Source organism: Rhinolophus sinicus, linkage group LG02 (genome assembly GCF_036562045.2).
Source record: "Rhinolophus sinicus isolate RSC01 linkage group LG02, ASM3656204v1, whole genome shotgun sequence".
Taxonomy (NCBI): Eukaryota; Metazoa; Chordata; class Mammalia; order Chiroptera; family Rhinolophidae; genus Rhinolophus; species Rhinolophus sinicus.
In genome coordinates, this window is record NC_133752.1 from 79,708,823 (window position 1) to 79,724,418 (window position 15,596).

Consider the following 15,596-nt stretch of genomic DNA (forward strand, 5'->3'; position numbering starts at 1 on the left):
GGACAATAGCTCTCTAGGCTTGGAGAGAAACCTTTCCAGATTGGAGCAGAACAGTAGCGGGCAGCCAGAGAGAGAACTCCAAGGACAAAGGGAAGAGTAGAAGACCTCCTGGGTTTGACTCTCATGAGGTTTTATAGCTCTGGGGGTTAGTTTGGGAATGAATTTGTGGTTGTCACGGGTAAGTAGATGGAAAAAAAATAGATCAATTATGAACTAGAGAAGACCAAAAAAATTGTATGAGAAATAAAAGATGACGGCATGGCCCAGCACGGGCATAATACTAATATAATAAACATACTACTGATTTACTAAAAATTTGTGAAATAACTGAAACAACTATTGGATAGATGAAGAAGTGTGTGTGTGTGTGTGTGTGTGTGTGTGTGTGTGTCTGGGTGAAGAGATTTAAACCTCTAGCTTCTACAATAAAAAAATCAATAATGTATAAATTTTTGTAAAAAAACAAGAAATAGACATATGGAAGTAAATACCAAGGAAAAGCTAAGGAGTTGAAAGTGGTCACCTGTGAGGAATGGGGAATAAGGACATGGAGGGATAGGACAGGGGAAAGATGTTTTGTCCTTATTATGTGACTCTTAAAACTATTACATACTTTGATAAGAATAAAAATTAAATTAATGAAATAAAACAACTTGGCTTTATACTCTCTAAGCTCCTTGGAGAGGTTGGGTTGAATGCAACAACACTAGGAAAAAATAAAGAGGGGAGAACATTATTAGGAAGAATTAGTCTGCAAAACAAAATCCTAGTTTAAAATGATTTATGTAGCTCTGTCTTGGTTATCTACCAATAAAAAAATATGTTCATTCATTCACTCAGTTATTCATTCATTAACCAGTATCTATTGCGGGCCAGGTATATGCCATGGTCTCTACTGAGTACCAGGCCTTCGAAGATCAACATGGCATAGTGCCCTCCCCCCAGAGTTTACACTGTGATCCTGGGGCTCCTTACTCTGTTCACTACAAAGTAACTACAGTATTGTTATCTTCTCAGAGCCTACTCTGGGCCAATCATTTCCTATATAGCAACGCAAATCCTCACAATGACTCTGCAAAGGAGGCTTTACAGTTGAGGACAGGAGGCTCTGAAAAGTTAAGTCACTGGGCCAATTTTGCAGGAAGGCTAGAATCAAAATTTGAACCCAAGAGAAACTGACTCAACCACCCATTCTCCTTCCATCACCACCCCTGACATTCTCTGTGCTCTTGGTGAGGATAGCAGCTTCCCCAGGCGCTGGGCTAAGTGTTTTACATGTTTTACACTCATTTGTTTGCATCTACATCTAAGGAGGCGATTTCCTCCTTTGGTGCTGAAATGCCAGTCACTTGCTCCTCCAGGCTTCCTTGCAGTAAGGGCACATGGTCCAATCTCCATGAATCAGACTTTGACTCAGCAACCAGTAATGCCAAAGGAAAAGGTGGGAACACTCCTTCGGCATTATGGACGTGTGCCACTCAGAGAACCTGTGGTGCGGAGTATAATTAACTAAGAGCCTCTGGCATACACTGCAGCATTCATTCCATGTCTCTGCTCTACCCAGGCAGCTCCCTCCAATGAATGGGCACTGAGGGGTACAGTTGGGCCATTCCTCTCTAATGCAGGACACTCGAATAGACTCCCATTCTGCCTGGGAGGACTTTCGCAGAGGTCACTGCAGTCTGAGGCTCTTCCTACCCATGCCCCCTCCCTTCCCTCTCTCCTTACACAGGTGTCAGACCTGTATTATAATCTGCAAGCTTTCTCCCCACCTCTGCTCCCTCCCTTGTTTTTCTCGGGTATTTCCCTCATAAATCCCTTCCACGTCTAATTTTGTCTTGGTGTCTGCTTCCTGAGCGGCCTAAACTAGCCCACTCTCTCTGGAGGTGGTGGCAGAAATGACAGCTGAAAAGGCAAGGTCATGTTATGAAATAATATACAGCCATGGGAAGTCACTTTGCAGAGATTTTTTATTGACATGAGAAAATATTCTGCATGTATTAGGCAAAAAAAAAAAAAAAAAAAAAGCAGGCATTCAAATATAATCATTAAATAACTACCAATGACTAATTAAAAGAACAGAAGTATACATTTTTACGGGGAAAAGGGAGGGCTGTAATAGATTGCATTATTGTTCAAAAACAACTTTCTGCTTCTTTGTATAGACCCTGCCCCACTGAGGCCGGCTTGACCACTGGATTTGCTGAGCATGAGTGGAATTGATGTGGTCTTCCATGAGCCCCGCAGGTAGAGGTGCGTTTGTCAGCCTGAGTCCCAGATTCATAAGGATGGAGTGCAGCTGCAGCCAACCCATCATGGACATGTGATGTGAGTGAGAAATAAACATCTGTCATTGGAATCATGAACTTGGCTTATCCTAAAGTGGCACAGATGCTTTTCAAAAAATTAATGAGCATGATTGAGAGCTTGAAGTGACATGAAGGGGTTTCTTTTTATTTTATCTCTTCAAAGAAAAGCATTTCTGTTTTTTGCTAGACCAGAAGATCTTGATTATACCATAAAGAGTATTATCTTTATCTCCTAGCAGAGATTCTTGTCTTCTGATTATATGAAAAATAGTCTCAATATGTTCTGACTGAACTTGATGTGTTCCTGCTCCAAGAAATAGAGGAGGAAGAAAGAAGCATTGGGCAGTGCTATAATGAGCTCCATTCATTTCCATGTAAAATAAGAATGCAAATAGCAACTTGAGGTCAAAGAAGGGATTCCAGCAAAATTGAAAAGACCAGGGCCTTCAAAATTAAATTATAACCAGCAGACTTAAAATATGAAAATCAAGGTAGCAGCGGTGAATTTATATATAATGGTGCATTCACAGAGGAAGTCAAACTGAATGATGCTGTTCTCAGTTGTACAGTAACTCGTATCCTGTGTGTAATGATTAAAAGTTATATGGTAACAGTGGTTAAATAGCAATGATATTCAATGGAGAACAAGGTAATTAAAAGGTCTCATGAGCAATCTATTTGGCTTATGATATTTGACAATGAAATTACAAGCAACTTCATAATTAACTGTCTACAGGAAAAATAATTCAGACTTAACCAGCTACATAGGAAAGAATGAGGAATCGTGATAAAATTTCCTACAATGCACCATGGAGGGAAAAACAATAAATCAGAAAAATTATTGCAAACACAGCTGAAACGTTATTATCCCTTTGTAGAAGAGGAGGGGATAAATATTTCTGATGGAATTCTCCCTGGCATACTTGTCTCTGCAGTTGGAAATAAATCAAAGAATTAGAGAAAGCTTAGAGAAGGCAATTAAAATGATCTCAGAATGGAGAGGCGACTGGTGTAATTACCAAACATGTACTAACCTACCATATGCTTAGCACAAGTCCAAACATTATGAGGGGTATACAGATAATAATGCAAGTTACCATTTACTGAATACTGTGAATTCCATAGGCAATGTATTGACTGCTTTAGTACTTGATCTACTTAAACCTCAGAACGACACGATGTATATAAAGTAGGTTTTTACAGCAAAGACAGACAGCTGCTCACCGCAACTTGGTTTCTTTCCTTTCTGGGCTCACAGCTAGACTGCATTTTTCCAGATTCCCTTGAAGTTAGCAGTGATCTATTAAATAACTGTTAAAGAGAAGAAAAAAATACACTAAGATGAAAAATGGAGCTCTGAATGAAAGAGAAAATACACTGCCTCCTTAGTAGAAGCAAAGCTTTTCCTAGCACTTAGCTTTGAAAAGGACAAACTTGACAGAGTACCTACTAGGCACACACAGTACTGAAATAGATGCTTTTCATATGGGTGCACAGAAAATAAACCTATGTGGGCAGAGAGGAAGTAAAATGCAGGGTCTGATGTTTTTAGTTACTGAAGTCCTTCACACAGTGAAGAATGCCTGATAATAAATGACTGGAACACAGCCAAAATATTGTTACAAAATGTAACTAGAACAAATTGCATTTCAAATTGCCTTATTGAGATATAATTCACATACTATATAGTGCAACATGTGCAATACAATGTGTTTAGTATGTTCACAGTTGTGCAACCATTGCCGCAATCTAATTTTAGAAGACTTTTATTTCCCCTTGAAAGAAACTGTATACCCATTAGTTCCCTTTCATCACCTGTCCCCCCATCCCTGAGCAACCACTAATCTACTCTCGGCCACTATAAATTTTCCTATTCAGAACATTTCTTATAAATGGAATCATACAATATGTGATATATTTTGTGACTGGCTTCTTTCACTTAGCACAGTGTTCTCAAGGTTCATCCATATTGTAGCATATATCAGTACTTTATTCCTTTTCATTGTTGAATAATATTCTATTGTATGGATGTGCCGCATTTTGTTTATCCATTCATCAGTCTGTTACATTTTGGGGTTGTTTCTACTTTTTGGCTCTTACAAATAATGCTTCTATGAACATTTGTGCACAAATTATGTATGTTTTCGTTTCTCTTGGGTACATACCTAGGAGGAGAATTGTTAGGTCATATGGTAACTCTATGTTTCATCATTTGAGAAAGTACCATACTGTTTTCCATTTTACATTCTCACTAGCAACGTGGGAGGGTTCCACTTTCTCCACATCCTTACCAACCAACACTTATTATCTGACTTTTTGATTATAGCCATCTTAGTGAGTGTGAAGTGCTATCTCATGGTTTTGATTTGCATTTTCCTAATGGAATGGTAGTGAATCTTTTCCTATGCTTGGAAACTTGTATTGGTTCTTAGAAGAAAGGTCTATCAAATCCCTTGTTCATCTTTAAGTTTGATTAGTTGTCTTTTTGAGTTGTAGTTGTGTGGTTGTGTGTGTGTGTTTACATATGTTGTATACCAGTTCCTTACCAGATGTGTGATTAAAAAATCTTTTCTCCCATTCTGTGTATTGTCTGTTCACTTTTTGGATAATGTTCTTTTGAAGTTCAAAAGCTTTTAATTTTGATGAAGTTCAAATTATCTATTATTTCTTTTGTTATTTGTGCTCTTGGTGTTGTATCTAAGAATCCATTGCCTAACTGAAGATCATGAAGATTTACTCCTATGTTTTCTTTCATGGGTTTTATAGTTTTCTCTCTCACATTCAGGTTTTTGATCCATTTTGAGTTAACTTTTGTATGTGGTGTGTTATGGGGTGGGGTCCTACTTTATTCTTTTTCATGCGGATATTCAGTTGTCCTAGAAGCACTACTGAAAAGACTATCCTTTCCCCCATATAATTGTCTTAGGAAGCTTGTTGAAAATCATTTGAGCCTAAATGAGAGGGTTTATTCTTGAACTCTCAATTCTATTCCATTGATCCATAAGTCTATCCTATGACAAAGAATATTAGTAAGTAAGTAAGAGATTTGGAAATCTGGTCAAAACTGCTATGGATTTAGAGCAATTATTGCTCTCAAGTGATTCTTACACTTTTAGGCAATCCATCAGTTTAAGTTCAGTGCAAACTTTTCAGAACTGATAAATGATAAACTCTAACAAAAAAATTAAAATAAATTGCTTTTAGAAGGTTCTGAAAAATTCAAGACATCCTGGGGTGTGGTAATATTAGAGCGAGAAATACTGGCTAGTTCACTCACACCATTGCTAAAGAGAGGAACTCTCTCAAAGGGATGCTCACTGTCAAAGATCATTATTCATCAAGTTGAGGAGCGAAGTTTCCACTCGCCCAGTCGTTTTCTCTCCCCTGGGCAAGTGTTGGGACATCTCTAAAAGGCACAGACAATCCGGCAGCCTTTAGAATTTTTTGGCCACCTTTCAGGAATGCAATTTGTTCACTCAATTTGTTGATTCACGCTGAACAGCAGTAGCACAGTCGGGTGGCTCTCCCCGGAGTCCGCTTGCCTCCAGAGTCGCCCAAAGCTCCAGCGCCCGTCTTCCAGGCTGTCGGTCCCATCTAAGTCTCCTCTGCGTTCTCCTCGCAACGCACCCCCGTGGGCCTTGTTTAAACCGGGGCACCCCTCATCCGAAGTTGCACTTGTTCCCGCCCTTCTGTGCGATGGCAGATCTCCATCACAGGGTTGCTCCGGGAGCCGGCCGGACAACCAGGTTTTTGTCCGACGGCGGGGTCCTCCACGTTCCCGCGCTGGGACGCGTGTCACCTGCAGGGAGCAGTCACGTTGGCAGAGGCGGCCCGCGCGGGGTGCAGTAGCGCAGCGACGGCTGCCCCGGGACGCGAGGCTACGGCGGCCGCGGCGCAGCGCGCACCGGTGCGCCGGGCGGGGCCGGCTGGGTGTAGCCGGGTGGAGGCGGTGGGGCTGCGGCCCCAACCACGCCTGGGCTCAACACGCGGGCGGGCTGGCCGCTGGGACTCGGCTACGCGACTTGGGGCGCGAACGCGGGCGCAGGGTGTGCGCGGCGGGGTCGGCCAGCGCTGCTTTCCTAGAAGGCGCCACTGCACGCCGCGGCCATGCGCTCCCTGTGGAGAGAAATCCTCCTGGAGACCCTCCTAGGTAAGTTGAGGCCGCCCTCGCGGCGCGTTCGTGGGTGCCCGCTGCCCCCAGCCCTACCCGGAGCCGCGGCGCTCGGCCCGGTTGGTTGAGCTCTGCGAGGGAGAAAAGCGCGCTCGGGGCCCAGAATAGAGATGCTTATCGTCCCCCTGGGAACTTTTGCTTCAGTAGAAACAAAAACAGATAAAAGGTGAAAGACCTAGATTGAGGTTCCGAAGCCTGCGGGACACGGTGCCTTCCGAGTTCCCACGCTGCCCTGGGATTGCGCCCAAGGTCCGGGAGTTCTCCACGTATCGGCCTTGAACCCACGCAGCTGGTATGCTCCTGAGTCCCCACACCCGTGACTTTTATGTTTAATTTAATAAAATTCAGTACCAAACTCCAACTTTTGGAAGGAAAGGGGCACCTGTTTTCCCCGGCGGCTGCAGGTGAGCAGACAGGGCGGTAGCTACAGATGGTGTTGGCCCGACACGGGTGGCCTTGGTGGTGGCTGCACATTTATTTGGGCATTTGGTGTAAAGCATCGAATTCGAATCCTGTGTGCCTACTTAGCTTTGCAAAAAATCCCGAGAACAATTATTGGTGTAATTCTGTCGGCGTTATATGATTAAAATCAGAATTCTCAGACAAACGTTTGGGAAATCACTGGAATCTTGCTGTTCATTATGAAACAAGCGTTCTTCTGGCCAGGGAGGGGCGCCTTCCTGAGAACTTGATTTTCTGCCGAGCTGGTAATATTCAGAGGGCCCATTTTTCTGGCTGTCTGTATCTGAAAGTACTGTGTTTTAAAGCGACGTATGTAAATACCTAGGTTAGTGCTAGATACTCCTTGTACAAATTGACCTCGTTTAATCGTAAACCGGCGAGGTGATTAAAAGTGCTATTTTGCTGATTAAGAAAGGGAGACTGAGGGCCGGCCTGGTGGCTCAGGTGGTTGGCGCATTGTGTTCCTAATGCCAAGGTCTCCAGTTCTATTCCCACATGGGCCAGTGAGCTGCGCCCTCTACAGATAAGACTGTGAACAACAGCTCTTCCTGGAGCTGGGCCTCGGTGAGCAGCTGGAGGTTGGTGTGTGCTGCCCGTGAGCTGCGGAGGGCTACTGTGAACTGCCTTTTTTAGCAGCCAGCAGCCAGGGAGCTGTTGTGAGCCGCTGATTGGCGACTGACTGCCTCAGCCTGGGGAGCGCAAGGCTCATAATACCAGCATGGGACAGGGAGCTGTGTCCTACACAACTAGTCTGAAAAACAAGGACTTGAACTGCAGGGGGGTGGGGTGGGATGGGGAAGAAAGAGTGTGGGGGGAAGGAAATAGAAAAGTTATTAAAAAGAAAAAAAAGGGAGACTGAGAGGCAACTTGGGAGAAGGTTAGTGCATTTAGTGGTTAGAGGTTATGTTTGGAACCAAACTGCGTGGGGTTTAAGTTCACAATGCCTTTGCTACTTTTGTGACCTTGGACAATTACTTAACTTTCCCAGTCTCAGGATGCTTTTGTTGTTATTTGTTCTTGCATTTGTAAGAGAGGTGTAGAAATAATGTCAAGATCATAGGACATAGGTCATGTGAGGAATAAGAGAGATGATCCAATTAAGTCCTTAGCACAGATTCTAGCACAGGGTAAGTGCCCATTAGCATTAATTGTCATTATTGTAGAAGACTACATTGTCAGTAGTTGGCAGAGGTGAAACTGACTTCAGATCTGGGTATTCCACTACCTGGAACTGTCTCTAAGGGTTTGGTTTAAAATAGTCTACTCTCAAGAAAATGATTGTTACCTAACCAGCCTGCCTTTGGATGTAGTCTGGAGTGGGAGGAAGGAGTTCTGCTAATGAGTGCTCCTGTCGATTTTCATATTTCTTATTCCAGAAGGGTCACCTTAGCTTATCAACAAAGATCCTGATAGGAAACCAAATGCAACCCAGATGGTCCAAATGAAGAGGCTTTAATAAAGGAACGACTAATGGGGGGTTGAAAAAGGTTTAAGGAACAAACGAGGGATGCTCAGGGACTCACAACAGCAGGGAGCCATGCTCAACCTGGCCTTATTGGCCAAGGCGAGGAATTCTCTTACTGGAAACAAATTAAGGCCAGAGCTGTGAAGGAAGGCAGCCAGCAGGAGCGGTTGTGGAGGCGTGGGGTTACTGTTTGAAACCACGGTAAAGTTACGCTTTGTCTTTCTCTGAAAAATTTTTGTTTTCTAGGATACGTTTCTTGGTCTCTCTGCCATGGCCTGGCGCCGATGATTTATTATTTTCCTCTGCAAACACTAGAGCTTACTGGGCTTGAAGTTTTTGGCATAGCGTTTCTTTCTCCAATATTCCTAACAATTAATCCTTTCTGGAAATTGGTTAACAAGAAATGGATGCTAGCCCTGCTGCGGATAATTACTGTCGGTAAGATTTAAAAGTATTTCTTTAAGATTTGTTTTAGTGAAAAAATCAAGTGAAATATGTAGACCGTTCTTTGAATGCTAAATCATTAAGTAATAATAAAAAAAAAAATTTCTCTTTCTCTGACCTTAGAAGGATTCTAGTAAAATTGGAAGATTACACCAAAACCCAATGTTTTTCCATTTTTAACGTTTCTGTCCTATTGAAAAAGCCTTAAAAAATCACTGAAATAAGGAGGGGAAAGATACCTTGCTAAACACGTCAACTCTTTTTCTTTTTTCAGTTATTTTTTTAAATTTTAATTTTTAAAATTAGTTTCAGGTGCATAAGACAAAGTAATACTTAGACGTTTATCATTTATATCCCTCACACTGTGTGAACCCTCCTCCCCCCATACACTATCGCTCTGACATCGCACAGAACCATTACATTTTCACTGTCTCTATTCCTAATGCTGTACTCAGCTTCTTGTAAGTATATACATATACACACACATATACACACACATATATATACACATATATACGTGTGTGTGTGTATATATATATATATACATATATACATATATATATACATATATACATATATATATATATATATATATATATATATATATAAGCTTGTAGTTTACATTCATTATTGTTCAGCTTCAGCTTCAGGTGTACAGTGCAGTGATCAGGCGTCTACATCATCCCTGAGGTGGTCTCCCTAATGAGACAAGTGTCCATCGGATACCCCACAAAATCTTTACAACATTATTGATTACATTCCCCAAATTAATTTTCAAAACCCCGTGGCCATCTTGTGGTTACTGACTGTTTTCTAATCCCCTCACCTTCCCCCTAGCACCCCCCCCCCCCATCTAGCAACCCTCAGTTTTTCCTCTATGTCTCCAAAACTGTTTCTGATTAGTTCATTCACTTATTCTTTCTTTAGGTTCCACATATAAGTGAGATCATATGGTATTTGTCTTTCTATGTCTGACTTATTTCACTTAACATAATGTTCTCTAGGTCCATCCATGTTGTTGCAAATGGTAAGATTTCTTTCTTCTTTATGGCTGTGTAATACTCCATGGTATAAATGTACCACAGTTTCTTAATCCAGTCATCTACCGATGGGCATTTTGGTTGTTTCCATGTCTTGGCTATTGTGTATAGTGCTGCAATAAACATAGGAGTGCATAAAGATTTTTGAATTAGAGTTTTGGATTTCTCCAGATAGATACCTAGGAATGGAGTTGCTGGATCATAAGGTAGCTCCATTTTCAGATTTTTGAGATACCTCCATACTGTTTTCCATAGTGGCTGCACCAATCTGCAATCCCACCAACAGTGCACAGCGTTCCCTTTTCTCCACATCTGTGCCAGCACTTGTTGTTTGTTGATTTATTGATGATAGCCATTTTGACTGGGGTGAGGTGGTATCTCATGGTGGTTTTTATTTGCATTTCTCTGATGGTTAGTGAGGTTGAACATTTTTTCATATGTCTGTTTGCCATCTGTATATCCTTTTTAGAAAAATGTTTCTTCATGTCCTCTGCCCATTTTTTAATTGGATTGTTTGTTTTTTTGGAGTTGAGTTGAGGGAGTTTTTTATAAATTTGTGATACTAACCCTTATCAGATATATCATTGGCATATATCTTTTCCCATTCAGTAGGATCCCTTTTTGTTTTATTGATGGTTTCCTTTGCTGTGAAACTTTTTAGTTTGATGTAATCCCACATGTTTATTTTTTTCTCTTACTTCCCTTGCGTGAGGGGATATATCAGTAAAAATCTTACTCTGGGTAATATCTGTGAAGTTTCTTTCTATATTTTCTTCCAGGAATTTTATGGTTTCAGATGTTACATTTAAGTCTTTAAGCCATTTTGAATTTATTTTTGTATATGGTGTGAGGAGGTGGTCCAGCTTCAATTTTTGCATGTGTCTGTCCAGGTTTCCCAGCACCATTTATTGAATAGACTGTCTTTACCCCACCGTACATTCTTGCTTCCATTGTCATAGATTAAATGGCCATATAGGCATGGATTTATTTCTGGACTCTCTATTCTGTTCCATTGATCTATGTGTCTGTTTTTATGCCAGTACCATGCTGTTTTGATTACTGTAGCCTTGTAGTATAATTTGATGTCAGGTATCGTTATACCTCCCACTTTGTTCTTATTTCTCAAGATTGCTGAGGCTATCTGGGGTCTTTTATGGTCCCATATAAATTTTAGGATTATATGTTCTATTTCTGTGAAAAACATCATTGGTAGTTTGATAGGAATTGCGTTGAATATGTATATTGCCTTAGGCAGTATGGACATTTTAACTATATTAATTCTTCCTATCCATGAACATGGTATGTGTTTCCATCTATTTGTATCTTCTTTCATTTCTTTCTTCAGTGTCTTATAATTTTCTGAGTACAGATCTTTTACTTCTTTGGTTAAATTTATTCCCAGGTATTTTATAGTCTTTGGAGCAATTGTAAATGGGATTGTTTTTTCAATTTCTCCTTCTGATGTTTTATTATGGGTATATACAAATGCAACTGATTTCTGAATATTAGTTTTGTATCCTGCTACTTTACTAAATTCATCTATCAGCTCTAATAGTTTCTTGGAGGAGTCTTTAGGGTTCTCTATATATAGTATCATGTCATTTGCATATAATGACAGTTTTACTTCCTCCTTACCGATTTGGATGCCTTTTATTCCTTTTTCTTGTCTGATTGCTGTGGCTAGAACTTCCAGCACTATGTTGAATAGAAGTGGAGATAGTGGGCAACCTTGCCTTGTTCCTGATCTTAAGAGGATTGGTTTTAGCTTTTCCCCATTGAGTATGATGTTAGCTGTGGGTTTATCATATATGGCCTTTATTATGTTGAGATATGATCCCTCTAGTCCCACTTTCTTAAGGGTTTTTATCATAAATGGCTGCTGGATAAATTAAGTAAATTATAGTTATGAAACTTGGAATACTGTAGAATGCTATGCAGCTATTAAAAAAAAAGAACATTATGTAATGAAATGTTCTTCAAAATATAGTAAGTGAAAAAAAGGAAGCACTAAACAATGTATGCAGAATATTAACATTTGTGTAGAAAAGATTAGATGAAAATATATTTAGTATTTAATTGAACATGCATTAAATAGCTCTAAAAGGATTAAAAAAAAAAAAGAATAGCATTTTAGTTGCTTCCAGGATGAAACATATGGTTTGTAGAGATAGGTATGAAAGGGAAATTTTGCACTGTACACCTTTTGTACTTTTTGAATTCTGAATTTGAGTATGTCACATTGACAAAAAAAATCAATTAAAAAATTTTTGATGTACACTTACTCTCACTAAGAATTGAGATTATTGGTATTAGTAAATATTGAGAGACCTTGGTGAGATAGTGGTAGTAAAAAAGCAAGAAGGTGAGGTTGTGGAGAAAAGGTTTAAAAAACAGAAACACCAGGCTGCAGTCTACTTGAATCTGTTGATGAAAACTTTAGCTGTCTTTGTCCTGCTGGAACACAGTTGGTGTCTCTGAGTTTTCCCAGTGGCATTTGTTTATGAACCATGCCATGTATTTCTTCTGTCTGGAAACAGTCAGTTGACTTTTTTTTTGAAAAACGGACGGGAATCACTAGGAAATTGCCTTCTGCTTTTTCAGGCACCCGCGCCTGAAGAAGGCAGGACACAGCTAGTGTAGTGAGTTCTAGGGCTGTCCACGTAGGTGTAGAATTCTGGTTTTGAAAGAGCTTGGACTCAGAACAGTGGTAAAGACCCCTGAAAAATGCACCTTTGACAAAGATGGTGCCATAGGAATGGAAAGACATATCAAATGGCTGCGAAATTTTCTGTTCCAGAAATAATAGAAACGAAGCTTTCTACCCTGAACTGCATGTATAGCTACTGAGTTCAACTGCCCTGGGCTTAAAGTATCCTTCTGTGCATTACTATGGCCTGAGTGTTGCAAGTTTCTCATCATGCTCCCTGGTTGGCTTTTACAGGAGTGATCTCATCACTGGCACTTTTTTGTTGCCTTTGCTGAATGCTGTCTTACCTACAAAGCCACCTTCTGAGCAGTTGCTGGGACAGTATTTTATTACTTAAATCCAGTTCTAGCCCAGGAACTTCTGGTGGCAATAAGAGCTATTAAATAAGTTTGAGGTGGGTACAATGTTTGGGATGCTTCCCTTCCACCTCTTTCTCCATGAAACTCATCACCTTGGATAGAGGTAGAATTATATTGAGCAAGTGGAGTAGTGACTCAGAGTTGAGGATGAAGAGGCCAGTTTCTGCTAGATACTCTTCCAGGTAATCATTGAAGCTTTGCTGATGCTAAACAAAGGCTGAAGTAAGCCATGATTTGTCTTAAAACTCCCTTCAGATGCTTCTTAAGGAAATGAAACAACTTTGTTTTTAAAAGAGTCCTAAGGTATTCTCACATAACTACAGAGAAAAGCTGAGTGTTATGTGCTAGCTTACCTCTGGCATCTCAGATATTTTAGTTTAATTACTCTGTAGTTAACTATTAAACTAGTTCATACTCCTATTGGGCTGTTTTGACTTTAGAGATTTTGACCCCCTAGAATGGGTGTAATCGGAAAGATAGAAAATAACAAGTATTGGCAAGGATGAGGAGAAATTGGAACCCTCACACATTGCTGGTAAGAATGTAAAATAGTGTAGTTGCTTTGGAAAACAGTTTGGCAGTTCATGAAAATGTTAAACAGAGTTATTATATGACTCAACAACTCTACTCCTTGGTATATACCCATGAAAAATGAAAAAATATGTTCACACAAGACCTTGTACACAAATGTTCACAGCAGCATTATTCGTAATAGCCAAAAAGTGGAAACAACCGAAATACCCATCAGCTGAAGAATAGATAAACAAAATGCAGTCTATTTATGCAATAGAATATTATTCGGCCAAAAAGGAATGGCATACTGACACATACTACGGTATGGATGAACCTTGAAAACGTTATATTAAGTGAAAGAAGACAGCCACAGAAAGCTACATGTCATATGATTCCATTTATATGAATTGCCCAGAATAGGAAAAATTCATACAGGCAGGAAATAGATGAGTGATTGCCAGGGGCTGGGGTGAGGAAGAGGAAAAGAGAGTGACTGATAACAGGTATGGGTTTCTTCTTGGGATGATGAAAATATTCTGGAATTAGATGTGTTAATAGTAATACAACTTTGTGCATATGTTAAAAACCATGGAATCGTCCACTTTAACATAGTGAATTTTATGGTATGAATGATATCTCAATAAAATCTTTAAAAAGATTTATATACACATACAATTAATTATGTATTAACTCTATCTCTCTGAGTATAAAGATGGTATCAGGCCATTGAGTACCAATGCATGTCTGCCATATATGTTTAGCTTTCTTTAATTTGTTTGTAGGCAGCATAGCCTCCTTCCAGGCTCCCAATGCCAAAATTCGGCTCATGGTCCTTGCGCTTGGTGTGTCTTCCTCGCTGATAGTGCAAGCTGTGACATGGTGGACAGGAAGTGGTTTGCAAAGGTATGGTCCGTATCTTGTGCACCTGTAGGCAAATAAGTGTGGTGATCTGTAACCCACGGGGAAGCTGGGACCAAACGTTCCAGGTTATAGTATTTACCTTCCATCTGGCTGAATAGAAGTTTTCTTTTTTCCTCTTTTTACAAAGTCAGGACTGAATAGTTGCCATCAGTCTTGATAATGTTTTGAGAAAGAAGGAATTTTAACAAGTTGCTTAGGTAATGGACTAGCTACAGGCTAAGTCATGTATATTACTGCAAATTACCAATTAGACTATTTCATTTATTCATCCTAGAAAGCTATGAAATTCATGATGGACATTGCTCATTGAAACCCATTAAAAGTCTTTAAAAATACTTTTGCACTTGCAGGTACCTCAGAATCTGGGGATTCATCTCAGGACAGATTTTTCTTGTTGTTCTCCGCATATGGTATACTTCACTAAACCCCATCTGGAGTTATCAGATGGCCAACAGAGTGATACTGACATTGAGTACCATCGCCACACTTGATCGCATTTCCGCAGGTAAGGGTGTGTCTACTTTATTTAGGCATATTTTCTCTCTTGCATAGTTTACCTTTCTTATCTAAATGGAACACATCTTGGAAAGGTAAAAATAGTCCTTCTGCACTATTTCTCTATTTCAACTTTTTCTCCCTCTGAAATAGTAACTGGTGCAGCCAGTGGACTATTCTCCAAGCAGAAGGCACCTTTTCCTTGCTAGTACAGAGACAGAAAATAAAAAGTGGTCTGTGGCTTGTGTCACTGTGGAGTGGGAGAGTCGACCAGGCGTCCTGCTCCCAGCAGGCTTTCAGCTCTTTCTCCTTTTCCCCTCTGGACAGGGCTTTCCGAGATGGGATTCTTCACCCCTTGTCCTCCATACTCACCTCACTATGTCTCTCATACCGTAGAAAGTTGTGAGCTAGGGCTGTGGGAACTACCTGGGTTTGTTTATTTTTTTCCAGGAATCTGAAGCTATTTAAACTCCAAATCTGAAACTTGAAAAGAAAGGCAATCTTCTTGCACATTCATTCCCACCACCTTTCAAATCACCTGTCTCCCTCTGGAGCTGACTCTCCCAGACATTCACATACCCAATTTAGATGCTGGCTTCACATGCTAACTCTTGACCCTTCTGAAAAGAAGGGAGAAGTGTGACTAGATTCTAACTAATTTGCTCCTGGCTCCTGTAACTTTCAGTGAGTCACTGTTCTTTGTAAATACA

The 15,596-nt window shown here is 40.4% G+C and overlaps 1 protein-coding gene across 1 annotated transcript in view; it reads left to right on the top strand.

The window, feature by feature from the left end:
* CWH43 (cell wall biogenesis 43 C-terminal homolog) overlaps positions 1-15,596 on the top strand; it is a 101,050-nt gene that overhangs the window by 37,106 nt on the left and 48,348 nt on the right. Inside the window, exons 7-10 of the mRNA XM_074324671.1 lie at positions 2,166-2,328; positions 8,654-8,845; positions 14,253-14,373; positions 14,742-14,896. Coding sequence (XP_074180772.1) covers positions 8,692-8,845; positions 14,253-14,373; positions 14,742-14,896 — 430 coding nt within the window. The 5' untranslated portion in view covers positions 2,166-2,328; positions 8,654-8,691. The remainder of the gene's footprint in view (positions 1-2,165; positions 2,329-8,653; positions 8,846-14,252; positions 14,374-14,741; positions 14,897-15,596) is intronic.